Below are 14,800 nucleotides of genomic sequence, written 5' to 3' on the forward strand. Positions count from 1 at the left end.
TGCATTTTTTGCCGATGAGGACACTGTCTAGAAGTTCTAAAAATCCGCCGACGTATAAAAGCGCAGCAAGCAATCGATCAACAGCTCAGTAAAGTGCAGCCAAGTGTGCCCGACGATGCTTTCCCATTCCAGTACGTGTTTGATTCTACTTGTGGCAGCTGGCGTCTGCCTCGCGCTCCCAGCCGGAGACGATGCCCAGGCGGAAACCCTGAAACTAGAGAGTGAGAACAATGGCGTGGACAAGTATTCCTTTGCGTGGGTATAGCTACATTTGAGGTGTCTGTGGGTGTCCCTAATTGTGGAATTTATTTTATGGTGCAGCTACGAGACCAGCAATGGCATATCCCGTACTGAGGAGGGCGTCGTAAAGCCTGGCGCCACCGAAGATGAAGGCTCGCTCTCTGTGACGGGCACCACCAGCTGGTCGGCTCCTGATGGCAAGAAATACGAGATTAGCTTCACGGCCGACGAGACTGGCTATCATCCAAAGTTCCGACTGGTGGCCTAGGATCGGATCCATCGCTAGTTTAAGCCAAATAAAGCGAGCATTCCCAAAAACCCAAATACCCAATGATCATTGTTTCCATCAGTACCAGCAGGCAGAATCCACTCTATTTGAAAATATCTTGGAAGCTTCTCTGACGTCATTTGGGTCTACTTTGCACGCAGCTTTGTTACAGATTTATTGGAAACTTTTATCAAAACTACTAGACAAATAAAATCTAAATAAAAAAAAGAAGAGTGTTTTGTAAATTTGAATAATGAAATATTTATGTGCTTCGATTCTATTCAAGTTTAGTTTTCGGCATGGCATGCCATGGCATATATTAAAACTTCGTATTAGGCGCTTAAACGAGCAAACTCCAAGCCAAAACGAAGACCCAAACCCAGACACATCGCATTAACATTGACTTTGCCGATTATGTTTTGGACATGTTTGACAAGTTAGTCGGCCGCACTTTGAATAATCGCGAAGAGCTTGCGAACTATAAAAGGGTTCCAGCCGCCATCAGTCGGTACCATTCGTCGCGAACTGTTCGAGAACCGCAGACCAAAACCACAAAAACCAACAATCAACATGAAGTTCATCATTGTCTTTGTTGCCCTCTTCGCCCTGGCTGTCGCCGCTCCCCCTAGCAAATCTGAGGAAGCAGTAGTCCTCCGCCTGGAATCGGATGTTGGACCCGAGAGCTTCAAATACGGGTAAGTCCTTAACCAAAGTCAACATCAAGGATCAGGACTAACTGTAATCAAATTTGGATAGTTGGGAGACAAGCGATGGTCAGTCCGCCGACGCAGAGGGACAGCTGAAGAACATCGGCACTGAGGAGGAGGCCATCTCCGTCAAGGGATCCTACAGGTTCGTCGGTGATGATGGCGTCACCTACGAGGTCACCTACATCGCTGATGAGAACGGTTTCCAGCCCCAGGGCGCTCATCTGCCCGTTGCCCCCGAGGCATAAGTTGAGTTGCTTCCAACCTAAGCAGCTTTAATGCCATCGAGACCCTTGTTAAAATCCCCAGCCCGATTTTCCAAACCTTTACTTTAAAAGGAAAAGGATCTAAGTCAAAAGCCCCAAAATTTGTTGAATATTAAAGAAAAATGAGTACATAAACAAAATGTGTTTTGAAATTAAACTGCCAGCAACTAATATGGTGTGGCAGTGCAGATGATAACAGATGAAAAAGTTTGATCAGCTCTACAGGAAATAGATGGTTAAATATATGTATAGATAGATAATTAGATAGATATACTAATCAGTTGAGGAGTCCACAGGTTTAATCATTGAGTGCGTTCCCAATTTGGTACATCATTTTAAATTTACAGCAACACATAATTTAAGTAAAGTAATATGTTAATGATTATTGAATGGGTAAGGTTTTAAGAGTTTAGCAGTGCCTTTTTTTATGAACTTCTCAAAGATCGGTTTTCTTGTTATTACTCACGAACATTTCTCTCTCTCTCTGCCTCTCAAGATAATCGAAAGAAACATCAACAGGGCTACAAAAGTTCAATTCTCTCATTCTCTCTATTTTTCTTTCTGTTAGAGAGTATTTGAAGTGCCTCCATGAAAATATTTGCTGTATTAATGGGTACATCATACATTGACTTACTCCTTAGTCCACCTTCAGCAATTACCTCGCCACAAAATGTCTGCTATCTACTCTGCACATGTAAATTATTTGCTGGCCAAAAAGCGTAGCATACGTACAGGCGTTCCCATTAATAAGCTCTGAAAATCAAATGACTTAGACAACAAACTTGAACATTTTCTGGCATACTTTTGCGCTTGAATCGACTTATTGCTTGCGTGACTTATGGACTCGTGCTAGTTCGTGCCTCATGCAAATTACTTATTTATGCTCTCACACTGAAAAGCAAACAGTTATGGCAATTAATATGCAAATTTGTGCACACATCATCAGTCATTGCCAAACTTGTTGGCAATATTTCAATTACAATTGGCTGCCAGCATCCGGCAGAGGACACGCTGACCGCTGATTGCGATTGCGATTGCTGGCCGATAATGTGCACCCTGACATTAGTGCGAACATCTTCCTCATTGCATTCAGATATGCTCATCAATCAGATGGCGTGCCCATTGATTGGCTGCCACCAGCTTGGCCGACAAGGGACCCAGGCCAAGTCGTTTAATTAACAACAAATGGCCAATCCAAGTGATTTGCTGTGGCTGAACTCACAATCAACAACCCACAATCGTTCCGTTTTGTAGGTGTCAAGCGATAAATATTTATGCATTTTATAGAACGGCACATGCCGTATGGGAAATTAGCCAAAAATGTCTTGAAAGAACAAGAATATTCGTCGAAGATTTACGATTCGCTCACAACCAGAGGCGTAGTTTAACAGAAGAGGGGAGAAATCACTTCTTGGTATCAATTTATTCTTTGAATTTATGAATCAGTAGAACAAACAGATCCATGTTCAATGTTCAAAGTTCAGACTAGCTGAGCAGCGAAAAATATATTAAAGACTATTGAATGCCCTTCATTTGATGTTGACAACAAATCAAATTGTGCCCAAAACTCATCACGGGCACTAAGGAAGTTCATAAACCAATTGGTTGGCTAACTAATTTGTAAAATATTGCATTGGCCGTTGATGCAAATAATATTCTTGAAATAAATGACAAATGATTTAAATAAACGCATAAATAACCATGCAGGTTGCTTGATATTATATACGAGTATAATCGTACGTATATTATGTGGACAGGCACAGACATTCAGGCTTGGATGATGTTTCAAGAGGCTTGATGCGGCTTGAGGCTGCTGCTGCTACTTCTGCCAGACACACACACAAACACAGCAGAGCCAGCTGAGCGAGCCAACAGGCTGTGGCAGCGTCTACGTCCGCTTCTAATGTTTTATAATGTTTAACTAATATTATCAACATTGTCAATTCGCTGCCGAACATCGTGGGGTGTGTTCCATTCTGTGACGCTTGCTCCGTAACGAAAAATCTCGTGAGAAACGCGTCGTTCGCCGTTCGATATTCGAAATATTTATACTGAAATATAAATGCCCAATTATTTATGGTTTTTTGCGTCGATAATCGTATACTAAAGAGGCGTGAAAATAAAATAAGTTTGTGCCTAATTTAAATACAAATCAAAGTCGAGCAACGAAACCAAAATGAGCCTAAAATCAGTGGCCATCGTAAGTGAAAGTGATCCAATAAGATACGATACGAGTTCATTTATTGAAACGCATTCATTTCAAGCTGCTGCTGCTGGCGCTGTGTCTGAGTCATGTCCTGGCTGCCGTGACAACCGTGCGTCCTTACAAGTTTGGCTTCACCATCGACGAGCAGCAGCATCGCGCGGAGCAGAGAGGTGAGTGACAGGCAGCTGGTCTAATGACGCTAATTAAACCATTAGCATATATGTATCTTGACTCGACTACTGTGCGTTTATTTATTGACACCAAAACCGAAATATGTAAATAGAGATGCGTCATTGTCGTCCCAATGGTCGTTAGAGACAGCTGGTGGCTGGTGGCAGATGCAGTTGCAGGAATGCAGCCGCTGCAAGTGCAACCACATTAGCCAAAAAAAGGCAATAACATTTGACTTTTGTACCCGAGTACCCGAGTGGGTTTTTGCAATGCCACACAATACAAGTTTCTGCCACAGTGGCTGCCTGCCTGCAGCTGAGCGACAGGTCACCAGCAATTGAAATTCTCGCACCAACAGTCAAACAGTCAACAGTCAACGTCACCATGGGACGGTCAGCAATTAGCGGATGTCATATGGATATGTCTGGCCAAAGACCATTTCATTGTCTATATGGCATGGCATGGGTCGTTATGATTTTTATTTCTATGCTGTATCGGTAATAAAGTTTTCAGAAAAACGAAAACGAAACTCGAACCATTTGCATAACATGAAGCTGTAGCCGTGTCACAGAAGCGTTGCCTTATTTATGGTTTTTCTTTCTTTAGTTAATGCTAATTCACACAGATACAAAAATAAAACGACCACATTTCAATATTTATAAGTATAATTCTGGCATATAAAATGCCAGAGTTGAGTCCACAATTCGAATTTCGTTCACATTTTCGACACTCAGAAGGGGGGGAAACTCGTTGTTGGTTTGCCTTTGTGTGTGTGGGAGCAATGTTTGTTGGGACTCGAATTGAGTTCCTTAACAAACATCTCAAATCCATGATATCATTCATTTTCGATTACATCAATTTGGAGCATACTTTGAGGCGTGTTTGCCTGAGCTCAATTCAATATTAGCATGCAGATGAGACTTAGTTTTATTGCCGAAATAAAAATTCAGTTAATTTTTATTGATTTGTATTTAATAGTTTCCATTATGCGGCTCAATTCAATGAACAATTCAAACGCCCATCAATTAGAACAAAAGAATAATTCGATTTTTGCATCGAACTGAAATGGATAGTGACAAATGCGAAAGTGACACGATGCCATATCCCAAATATACCAAAAAAAAAACAAACAAGCGAAAGCCAATTGATTATAGCCCGTTCAAACGTGTTAGCAAGTACGGGTTAAAGCCAGAACCAGAGCCAAATCCAGAACCAGTTTAGGCCCCCCGAAAGGCCACAGAAAGTCGCTCAGAATCACGTAAACCAATAACGAGTGGGTGGCTGTGACTGTGACTGTGGCTCTGGCTCTGGCCAGGATGCATGATTGGGTGTCGAATGTTGAAGAATGCTGCTCAGCATAATATCCATTATGTTCATGCGTAGGCAGGCAGGTGCCGATGGGTTGGGTGGGGGGCGACGGATTTGAAACCAGCTCACAAATTATGAGCATCATTATCGATACAGTTTATTAGATCTTAATCTTTATGGGGCTGTCGGGGCAGGTTATGCGAAGAATACAAATTCGCATTCATATTCGAGACGAACATAAAAGATCTGTATAGGAATCTAAAGCTAATCTCGTTTCCCGATTCACAGATGAGCGCGGCATTGTTATGGGCGAGTTTGGGTTCATCACCGCCGATGGTATTTATCATGTGACTGTCTACGCCACCGACGAAGAGGGAAAATTTCACATCGTGTCAATGAAGAGCTATCCCTACGCAGGACCCATAGCACCCAGTGAGTATCTAAAGTTACGCTGAACGATTTGCTGCCACTTACATTGTGATTTCCAGAGACCGTAGCTACCGTAGCTGCCAGCACGACAACAAGAGCCCCTCCACCGCCACCAGCGCCGGCAGCTTTGCCCAAGTATAACTTCAACACGGAGGCCTGTTCGGGCTGCTTCCTGAAGAAGTCCCCCGCTGCGGGCAGTCCCAAAACTGAAATTCGTACGCTCTCAAAGCCGCTGCCAGCGCTGGCAACCGGACAGCAAGGTAAGCCAACGACCAGTCGGCTGGAAGTGGGCTCGCTGGATCACGGAGTCAATGTCCAGCTGCCCTTCCGACAGTCCATCGCCCAGACCATAGAGGTGGCAAGGCAACAGGGACTGGGACACAGTCCAGCAACCACAACACAGCACAACACGAACACGAATAGCAACAGCAATTCCTACACTAACACTCAGCACACCAGCACCCAGCACACATTTGCACCCACCACGACGAGTCCGAAGCCACTCCAAAAGCGGATAGAAGTCGGTCTCGACTTGGCCATGACCACATACAGCACCTCCAAGGCCGCCGTCACGGGTCACGTGATCAGTCAGACGCAGAACTCAAAGTCTCCGAGCAGCAACAGAAAAGTAGACTACGATGTGGGCATCATCAGAACGGCTGATACGGTTTCCCCGTCATCCTCGAGCACCGTCAACTATGCGAAGCAGCCAGCGGGGACCTATGCCTCACAGCCAGCGGGGACCTATGCCACACAGCCAGCGGGGACCTATGCCTCACAGCCAGCGGTGACCTATGCCTCACAGCCAGCGGGGACCTATGCCACACAGCCAGCAGCGACCTATGCCCCGTTGAACATCAAGCTAAATGCGGATGCTGTGAGGCAGGCGAGTGCCTTCGTTTCCAGCGTAAAGGCTCCCTTGGCCTTGGCAGAGCAGCCAATTGTACCGCCCGCCACAGTGCCCGCAAGTCAGGTGCCAATCTTTTCCGTGGGTTCAACCGGCACGCAGAGTTCCCCACTCACTTCCGGTGTTGGTCACTCGAATGTGCCGCAGGCCAGTAATGTGGTGCAACAGACGCATCCCGTCGCGTTCTCCAGTCCTGCCGCTGCTGCCCAACCTACTGCTGGACAGATATTCGGACTGGGAGCACAGCCATCAACACAATTTGCACAATTCCCAGCACCAAAGCAGAGCACACAACAACAACAATTGCACACACCCACAACACTCACACAGAGCACACAACAGAGATACCCCTTGAGTAAGCCCAAAGAGGGGACTTTCTATGTAGAGCTAAGTTATTTTCGTGGTGAATACTCAGCTAAAACAGATGCGGTAGAGATCCAGCTATTAATTTTCGTTTCTTGATAAATCGTAACGTAGAGTGGGAGGAAATTGCTTTCAAGAGGTCATGCCACAGTGGCGCTGAAGTTACATCGTTTTTTAACGCTTGCTTTTATAACTAAGCAATATTACATGCACCTTACATTGAGGTTTGTGTCCTGGCTAAAAGTCCCATATCCCATTTATCAGATACACCAACACAGACGGGACTTTCTGGCGCAGGCGGCCTTTCAGCAACCGGAAATGCAGCCCGTAAGTCGATGGGGGATGAATGAAGGCGAAATCCTTGAAAACCAATAAATTTCTACTCTTCTCCTAAACAGCAACGAAGATCGGTGGAAGCCCTGCTGTTGTAGGCATCTCTGGGGGCAGTTTCCCTAAAGGAAATGCAGGAAATGGCGGCGCAACTGGAGGCGCATCAGCTGGAAGTTTCCCTCAAGGAAATGCTGGCAACAGTGGCGTTTCTGGTGCACCACTGGGTGGCCCGTCAGGTGGAAGCTTCCCTAAAGGAGTTGGAGGTAATGGAGGCCTAGCTGGCGCTCCACTGGGTGGAGGAGCTGGAGGTCGCCCTGCTGGATCAGCAGCTGGTGGTGCAAGCTTGCCAGCAGGATCCTTCCCCGCAGGTGGAAGTGGAGCTGCAGGCAGCGTATACCGTGGTAGCGGACCAACTGGCAGCGCATCGGGTGAAGCATCGGGCGATCTGTACAAGTTCAAGTACATTCTGGACTACAATGGACACGAGGAAGCGGGCAGTCGGAATGGCGACAAAGAGGGAAATTACTTTGCCATCGGCGAGGATGCAGTGCGACGCACCGTCGAGTACATTGCGAACGAGTTTGGCTTCCAGCCGCACATCAGTTGGCAGAAACTGGACGAGAAGAGCGTGCTGCCCGCGGAGAATTCCCTGAAACACTACGAGTTCAAGTGGTTCAAGGCAGCGCAGTGAACCGGATCCCTCGGATTCGTTCCATTTCGAGTGTAGATTCTTGTCCCCACTTGCTGTACATAACAATTTTGATAAATTTGCGAATAAAGACACAGACAGAAACCGAGAGAGATTAACAAATAAGAACGGATACCGTTTTGAATTGGTTTTTTTTTTATTTTTGTTGAAAGTTTTTTGCCTTAAATTAACTAAATTCTTAGAGGGTTTTCGGTGTGTGGGGGCGTTGCTGATGTTTGTTATTAATTCTTGAAGGTTAATCCCGAGTAATCTCGCAACTCCATTGTCTTTTTTCAGAGTTTTCGTACATTCAGAATTTAAAAATTGTATACATTTAGATCGATTGGCATTAAGATCGCCTTGTGGTATTTCCTGTATGTGTATTTATTTGCATTTGAATTAATTAACTCACACACATTGAAGTAGTTACGCACACACACATTCATATATCATATTTCGTATTCCGTAATTCCGTATTTACTATATAGTTAGGTTTATAGTTAAACATGGACTTGGGGGTTTAAAAAGATTTCTTTTTTACACACAAATATATTTATATTTCTATTTATATCCGTTGTTTAGTATTTCTAGTTGTTGTTTTGGTTTTTGGATTATTATTATTATTTATTCAAATATTCGGTTCGTATATAATTTGGTATTTAAAAAATATGTAAGAGTTTTAACTGTACAATCAACTATCACAGTCAACCATCTCGAAAGGATAAGCGATAGGGGAAAAGGGAACCTAAGGATGTATGTTATGTCTCTTATATGAAACACCGAAACTGAATGCAAAAACACACACATAGAAACTACTTGTTGTTTATTTTTTACACTTAGATTTGTTACTCGTACTTTATTTATTTACAAATCGTAAATTGAAGCAAAGATCTGGCAAACTTCTATATGGCTAGAGACATTCACTGTGGGGACTCGGTTCGGTTTGGTGCTACATTTAAGTTCCGCACTTGCTTTGGGTACGTATTTCTATTTACACTTTTTAAATCTTTCATTTGCAGACACGAGAAAATGCTAACAACAATGGGGGAACAATGTAGAATTGTTCTATTTTGTAGGAGTAAGAGTTTTGCCAATAACTTTTGCTTGCCTTTTCCTTTTTTTGTTACACTAAAAACACACTGAGAAGTTTTGAGTTTTGTTTTTACGCTTTTGCAGATTGATAACTACGGGGCGGGGCGGTACACCTGCACTTCTGTGTCTTGGTGGAGCAGCAACAACGAAAACGAAAACTATTCTTAGCACTCACATACACTCATTCAAACTCTCATTCGAGCTCGCATTCATTTGCACACATAAAATACTCTGTTGGGGTTTTTCTTCTCTAAATTTCTATGAATAAAATCCGCTCAAATATTTTCGATTATTCGAGTTTCTTGCGTTTCGTTTGGATTCATTTGTCTGGTGGTTCTGGTTACAAGTTTTGCATTTACAGTAAAAACGTGGCCTGCTCGCCGCTCTTCATGTCCAGATAATCGTAGAGGGCACGCTCATTGGCGCCATAGTTCCCGGGATGCGCAGGATGGCCGTGATGACTGGGATGGCCGGGATATGGCGGCATGTTGTCCAGACTGACGGCAGTGCCGGCGGCGGGTGTGGCCGCTGGCGGTGATGGTCCTGCGCCCATCGTCAGTCCGAACTTCTCCAGGTGACATCATTTGAGCAGCGTCGGCAGGCTGCTGTTCATCAGGCGGTTGCCCACGACCAGGGAATTGAGCGTCGAGGTGCCGCCACCCACCCCGACGCCCACGCCAACGCCCACCCCCATGCCAGCCACACTCAGCCCTCCGATGGCCCCGAACCCGGCACTGGCATGGGCCGGGGCCGCCGTCAAGGTGGCCGTGGCTATATTCAGATTATTGCTTACACTCGTCGCACCCCCGGCCCCGCCGCCGCCGCCACTGCTGGAGACGTGCGAGCCATTGAGGTTGCTGTTGCTGCTGGCGCTGCCAAAGCCGCTCATCAAACTGGATACGCCACCGCCGCCTCCACCGCCACCCCCGTTGCCTGAGCTGGTGCTGCTGGATGTGGAGCCGAGCCCTCCCGTTGCCGTGCCCGATCCGACTAGGCCGCCGACGCCTGTTGCTGCAGTGCCGCCGCCAATGCCTGTGGCACTGGCGATGGCATTGCTCTCATATTAGAAGGCGCCACCGGACGATGATGGTCATGCGTAGTGGGGATAGCTGCTCAGATGCGGCGCCACATGGGAGGGCGTCACATGGCTCATCGAGTGCGGCTGATACAGATTCGTGGCCGGACTGCCCCAGTTGCCCCACGAAGCAGCGGAAGGGAAGATGGAAGCTGCACAGGGAGAAAGCGGAAAGAAAAGAAGAGATTTCAGTGTTAGCTGTGGGGGGAATTCTTCTCCTGTGTGAGAGTTGCTTACCCGATGACGAGGTCATGCCATGGTGGGGACTCATAAACGAGCTGAGCTTGGCGCTGTGATGATATGGTGTCATGAACAAGTCACTCTGGTACTTGTAGGTGGGATCGCTGGCCGCCGGCTGTGTGGCAGCTGCAAGGCCTTGGAAATCGAATTTGTACGCATAACGTTTGCCATGCACCTTGGTCATGATGTTCTTGTCGTAATAATATCTGCAAAAGGATAGCAATGGGTAGGAAGAATCTCGTTTAGTATTTGTTGAGCAACCCCTCGGCGACAGCTTCTGATCGAAATGTGGGAAAGTTAAACAAAAGGACATGGTCTCCCCTCTAGCAGAGATGGACAATAAATAATTACAAAATAATGCTCGCTTTATGCGTTTTAAGTTAATTTTGCTGACATTAAGCGATTTTAGTGCCGCTCCCCAGACACTCTATCTCTCCCTCTCCCGCTTGGCAATTAAATGGCAACGCCTTGTGCACAAAGTCAAATAGAAATTTGCTGGGGGAAATGCGCTGTATATTGTGTGGGCGTCCAAGAAATGGCAGGCGAACATTTGTTTGCATTCGAGGGGTTGGCCGTGATTTCTTTTCATTAAGTTGGCAATCCATTATGAGGCATGACTACTGCCGGCCAGGTTGCCGCCACATTAAAGCTCATTGGAAAGGACAATTCGCATTGTGGCTGCGCTTTAAAATGTCCGCAACTTCCGCTCCACCAAAAGTAAAAAACGGCAACAAAAAGCATGCAAATAAATTACAAAAAGGAGCGCAGTGGCAAACATTTCCATGCATCAATGCAAATTGGCATAATGCGTGCAGTTCTGTTGCTCGTTCCAGGGGCATAAATTATGCCAATTACGTCCATAAATTAAAACCATTAAAACAAAAGCTGGCTGGAAAACGCAGCAAAAAAATACGCGCAGAGAGGGAGACACAGAGAAAATGCCATTGCCACTGCGACGGCGATTGCTCTTTGCACAAACAATCAAAGCCAATCAATAGACTGATGGCAGGGACAAAGGCGCACAATCAAGGCGTAGGAGAGCGAGAGCAGAGACCAGAGATAAAGGACCGAAAAAAAGGGAAGAAAAAGGATTAAAGTAAACCCATTTCGAGGATTGGCCACACAAGCACACAAAAGGGCAGCTGGCTGTGAATAAACATGTCAAATGAAGCATTAAAGCACTTGTCCTTGCTGTCTAGAGCTCTCTCTCTCTCTCTCTCTCTCTCGAAGTGTGTGTGGGTGTTAATTTACACACCCATTTATCCACACACATGACACGTAGCACACACACACACTTGGCTGTGCTCGCATTTCTGTGCAAACATAAAAGCCAACGATGATGCTGATGTCTCTGATGTCTGATGATGGCTCTCCTCGCTCCTTGTTCAATTGAGTTGAAATGTGCAAAAAGGAACAGACAGACATGTTGAGGCTTCCTGCACATCATAAAGGATTCTCGGGCAAAAGGATTTCTCGACTTTTTACATCTTTATTTACATGTTACATGTCTGTGTGTGTTGCAAATTGGCTGCCAGCATTTTTCCACTTGAATTCGCATCATTGGCTCGTTGGCATCGCTGCCACCGTTTTCCTTTTGATTGCAATTGACAGTTTCAAGAAGCTCTGGCCGTAAAAGGGTTCGACTCGTTCCGTTTTGCTGTCCTGCCCAGGGATTAGGCCAACACTTCTTCTGGGCCAACTGATGTTTGCTTAACAAATTGACCGTTGCACAAATAGTTTGCGTTGCCGCATATGCTGCTGTCATCTGTCAGCGTAACAGCAAATCACACACAAAACATAGAAATAGGGAATGGAACTCAATACGAAATTGAATTTTGGCAATTAGATTTGTATTTTATTGGATTTTTTGATTGCATTGCCGTGCCATTTATGATTGAATCTCTCTCTGCCCAGCAACAAGGACACGCCCACACACACACAATCAAGTGGGGCTAAACGTTGGTCAAGCTGTGGGATTGTCACAGATTTTATTTATTTTTTTCTGTTTTTATATATTTTATCGTTATTTTTTTGGGTTATTTGTGTGTACGCTTTTGTCATCAAAGAGGCTAATCATTGACGGGCACAAATCATTTGCTGATGAGCGGACGAGCAGCAAATTGCACACATGCTCGCATTTTGATGATGCCACAGATATCGGCTAATTAGGGAGCACTCGAGTGCACCAGGGGGGGGGGAAGGGCAGAAACCACCACCAAAGTGATAGATAGATACTAGATTAGAGGGCATAGAGTACTCACCTCAAGGCGCGACTCAGTTTGTCGTAGTTCATGTTCGGCTTGGACTTGCGTTCGCCCCAGCGGCGTGCCACCTCGTCGGGATCTGTGAGCTTGAACTCGCCGTTGGTGCCCTCCCAGGTGATGCAGCTGGCGTTGTTCGAGTCCGACAGCAGTTCGAGCAGGAATTGCCATAATTGTATCTGTCCGGAGCCTGAAATGGGAATTATATACGTTATAAAGACATTTAATGTCGGTCTTTTGGAGCCTGGCTAAATGTCCATCAAAAGAGCATATCCTTTCGGCATTTGGGTCTTAAATTAACTACTGCTGGGGCTGCGGCTGGCGGCTGGCAGGGGGAGATGTGGCCAAAATGTAAGCATTTTGTGGCATGCAAAAGCCCCATAAAGCATTTCCTGTACGGATTGCTGGATTGCTGGCTTGCTGCCCCCCCGCGAGCGCTCTGTAGGGGCAATTCGATAAATAACTGTGACTCCATTCTGGCTCTCTTTGCTCTGCTCTGCTGGCGGTGGCAAATCTATGACGGCTGCCTCAAATTGTTGCAAGAGAAGTGTAGCGCAACGGAAATGGCATTGCATGTAAGTGTAATGGAAGTTGGGAAATGCTTCTTCTGCCCCCCTTCCATCTCTCTACCATTCTTGGGCCATAAAAATAGATGTTCTGTCTTGCACTTTCACTGGAAATTTGTCAGCGTCAGCGTCTGAGCATACATATCATTTCAGCTGGATCTATTATGGATGGAGTCCTCGCTTTTAGCTCTCTCTTGGCTAAAGAAATATTCCTCCTTCATCTACCTTGAATTTGTTTAAGTAGCAAAGATTCCCATAGCTAATGAACTCTATAAATAACTTCCACATTTCTTAAGGTTATTGCGTCACAGCATATTCTTCCCCCCTGCCTCTAAGTTACATAGTTCCCCATTTGTTCTTTGACTTTTGGACTTTCCCACCCCATGCCCACGCCTACGCCACGTCGCGTCACGAAAATCAAAAATTCCTACTCCCAATCCGCCTTTGAACTTTGGCATTGTGCGTGCTAAAACATTTACAGAATTATGATTGTGTATTGTGAGCGGGATTCGCCACGCATTCGACGCAGACATCATAAATCGCTTAATCATTTGGCAATTAGGCCGTGGAAGAAGGCCCAGCAAACGGGCTCTCGCTCTCTCTCTCTCCTTTCTCTTCTCTGTTTGCTGTCAGACAAAAGACTCAGTCACAAAAAAAGGACACCACACCACACCAGAGCAGAGCAGAGCAGAGCAGAACGAGAGCCAGTGGGGGGTGGCTTGGAAAAACTTGAGGCAGCTGTGGGGCGGTGGATGGGTTTGGTGGGACTTTTGGTGGTGGCTTAGCGCTGCTCATGTGTGAGAACGTCATGAATATTGCGTTAATTGCAAATCATGGCCAAGTGAATGTGTTAAGTGCCAACACGACGATTCACCCACGACGATGATGAATGATAATTGTCCCTGGGGCTAAGCAGAAGACACACACAGAGAGAGTGGGAGAAAGAGAGAGCGAACGCGAGGGCGTGGCTAAGCAGAAGACACACAAAAAGAAAGGGCTGGCCAGGCAATTGACACGCTATTAACAATAAACAAATGCACAAAAGGTGCACAAAGGTACACAAAGAAATATACATTTAGCAAGCATTTAGTTTTACATTTTATATCACCAATTTGTAATATTTTAATGGAAAAACCAGACATGGATCTATGGTAGAGAGCCTTAGCAAACGATACTTAGTAAAGACAAAGCATTGGGTATGAAATTTAAAAGAAATTGAGTGTTTCTCTAGCTCTAATAGTCACGCTAAGATCCACAGGAACATCTTTATGGCCATTGCTGCCGATCTTCCTCCTGCTTTCTACTGTTTCTTTCCTTGCAAAGGCACAAAGAAAACCTATTAGCGGTAGTACTATCCCTAAGGCATTAACTAATTTCACTAGAAAGGCGTTAAAGTGCACATTTTTTGACTGCAAGCTAAATGTTAATTAATAAATCCCCACATAAAAAACATACTAAAACCGGAAGTAATTAGCGCGGTGGCAGGACTTTGTATGTGAGGCTGCAGCTACTCCTTTTTTTTTTACATAATTAAGAACATTTTTTGTTGCTGTATCTTGACTTATTTAATTATGCAGCGACTCTTGGTGGGTTGCTTTCTTGTTTTTTATCAGTTTTGTGGTTGCATGCAACTTGCAGCTGTAAAGGCTCTACACTCACACACACACACACACACACACACAT

At 45.4% G+C, this 14,800-nt stretch overlaps 4 protein-coding genes across 8 annotated transcripts in view; 3 read left to right on the forward strand and 1 right to left on the reverse strand.

The window, feature by feature from the left end:
- The first annotated feature begins 71 nt into the window (after positions 1-71).
- Positions 72-571, forward strand: LOC117895267 (endocuticle structural protein SgAbd-6). Its single transcript, XM_034802790.1, has 2 exons — positions 72-255; positions 322-571. Exons 1-2 carry the CDS (start codon positions 116-118, stop codon positions 506-508), a joined length of 327 nt encoding a protein of 108 aa, XP_034658681.1. The 5' UTR covers positions 72-115; the 3' UTR covers positions 509-571.
- Positions 572-1,034: 463 nt separating this feature from the next.
- LOC117895268 (larval cuticle protein 65Ag1-like) lies at positions 1,035-1,616 on the forward strand. Its single transcript, XM_034802791.1, has 2 exons — positions 1,035-1,203; positions 1,265-1,616. Exons 1-2 carry the CDS (start codon positions 1,079-1,081, stop codon positions 1,461-1,463), a joined length of 324 nt encoding a protein of 107 aa, XP_034658682.1. The 5' UTR covers positions 1,035-1,078; the 3' UTR covers positions 1,464-1,616.
- Positions 1,617-3,420: 1,804 nt separating this feature from the next.
- LOC117895253 (protein lethal(3)malignant blood neoplasm 1) lies at positions 3,421-8,010 on the forward strand. 2 transcript variants are annotated; one of them, XM_034802769.1, is made up of 6 exons: positions 3,421-3,681; positions 3,746-3,857; positions 5,455-5,598; positions 5,655-6,857; positions 7,130-7,192; positions 7,264-8,010. In XM_034802769.1, the coding sequence occupies exons 1-6, from the start codon at positions 3,658-3,660 to the stop codon at positions 7,884-7,886; spliced, it is 2,169 nt and encodes a 722-aa protein (XP_034658660.1). In that variant the 5' UTR covers positions 3,421-3,657; the 3' UTR covers positions 7,887-8,010. The 2 variants fall into 2 exon arrangements, with proteins under 2 accessions (XP_034658660.1, XP_034658661.1); XM_034802770.1 differs by having other exon boundaries at positions 5,664-6,857.
- A 6-nt stretch (positions 8,011-8,016) lies between these two features.
- Positions 8,017-14,800, reverse strand: part of LOC117895255 (DNA-binding protein D-ETS-3) — a 28,056-nt gene continuing 21,272 nt past the window's right edge. For all 4 annotated transcript variants that reach the window (XM_034802773.1, XM_034802772.1, XM_034802774.1 and 1 more), the window contains 3 exons: positions 12,552-12,741; positions 10,288-10,496; positions 8,017-10,202 (listed from right to left, as the gene is read on the reverse strand). In XM_034802773.1, the coding sequence (XP_034658664.1) occupies positions 10,066-10,202; positions 10,288-10,496; positions 12,552-12,741 (536 nt within the window). In that variant the 3' untranslated portion in view covers positions 8,017-10,065. The remainder of the gene's footprint in view (positions 10,203-10,287; positions 10,497-12,551; positions 12,742-14,800) is intronic.

The sequence above is a fragment of the Drosophila subobscura genome, chromosome J, assembly GCF_008121235.1.
Source record: "Drosophila subobscura isolate 14011-0131.10 chromosome J, UCBerk_Dsub_1.0, whole genome shotgun sequence".
In the NCBI taxonomy this organism is placed as follows: Eukaryota; Metazoa; Arthropoda; class Insecta; order Diptera; family Drosophilidae; genus Drosophila; species Drosophila subobscura.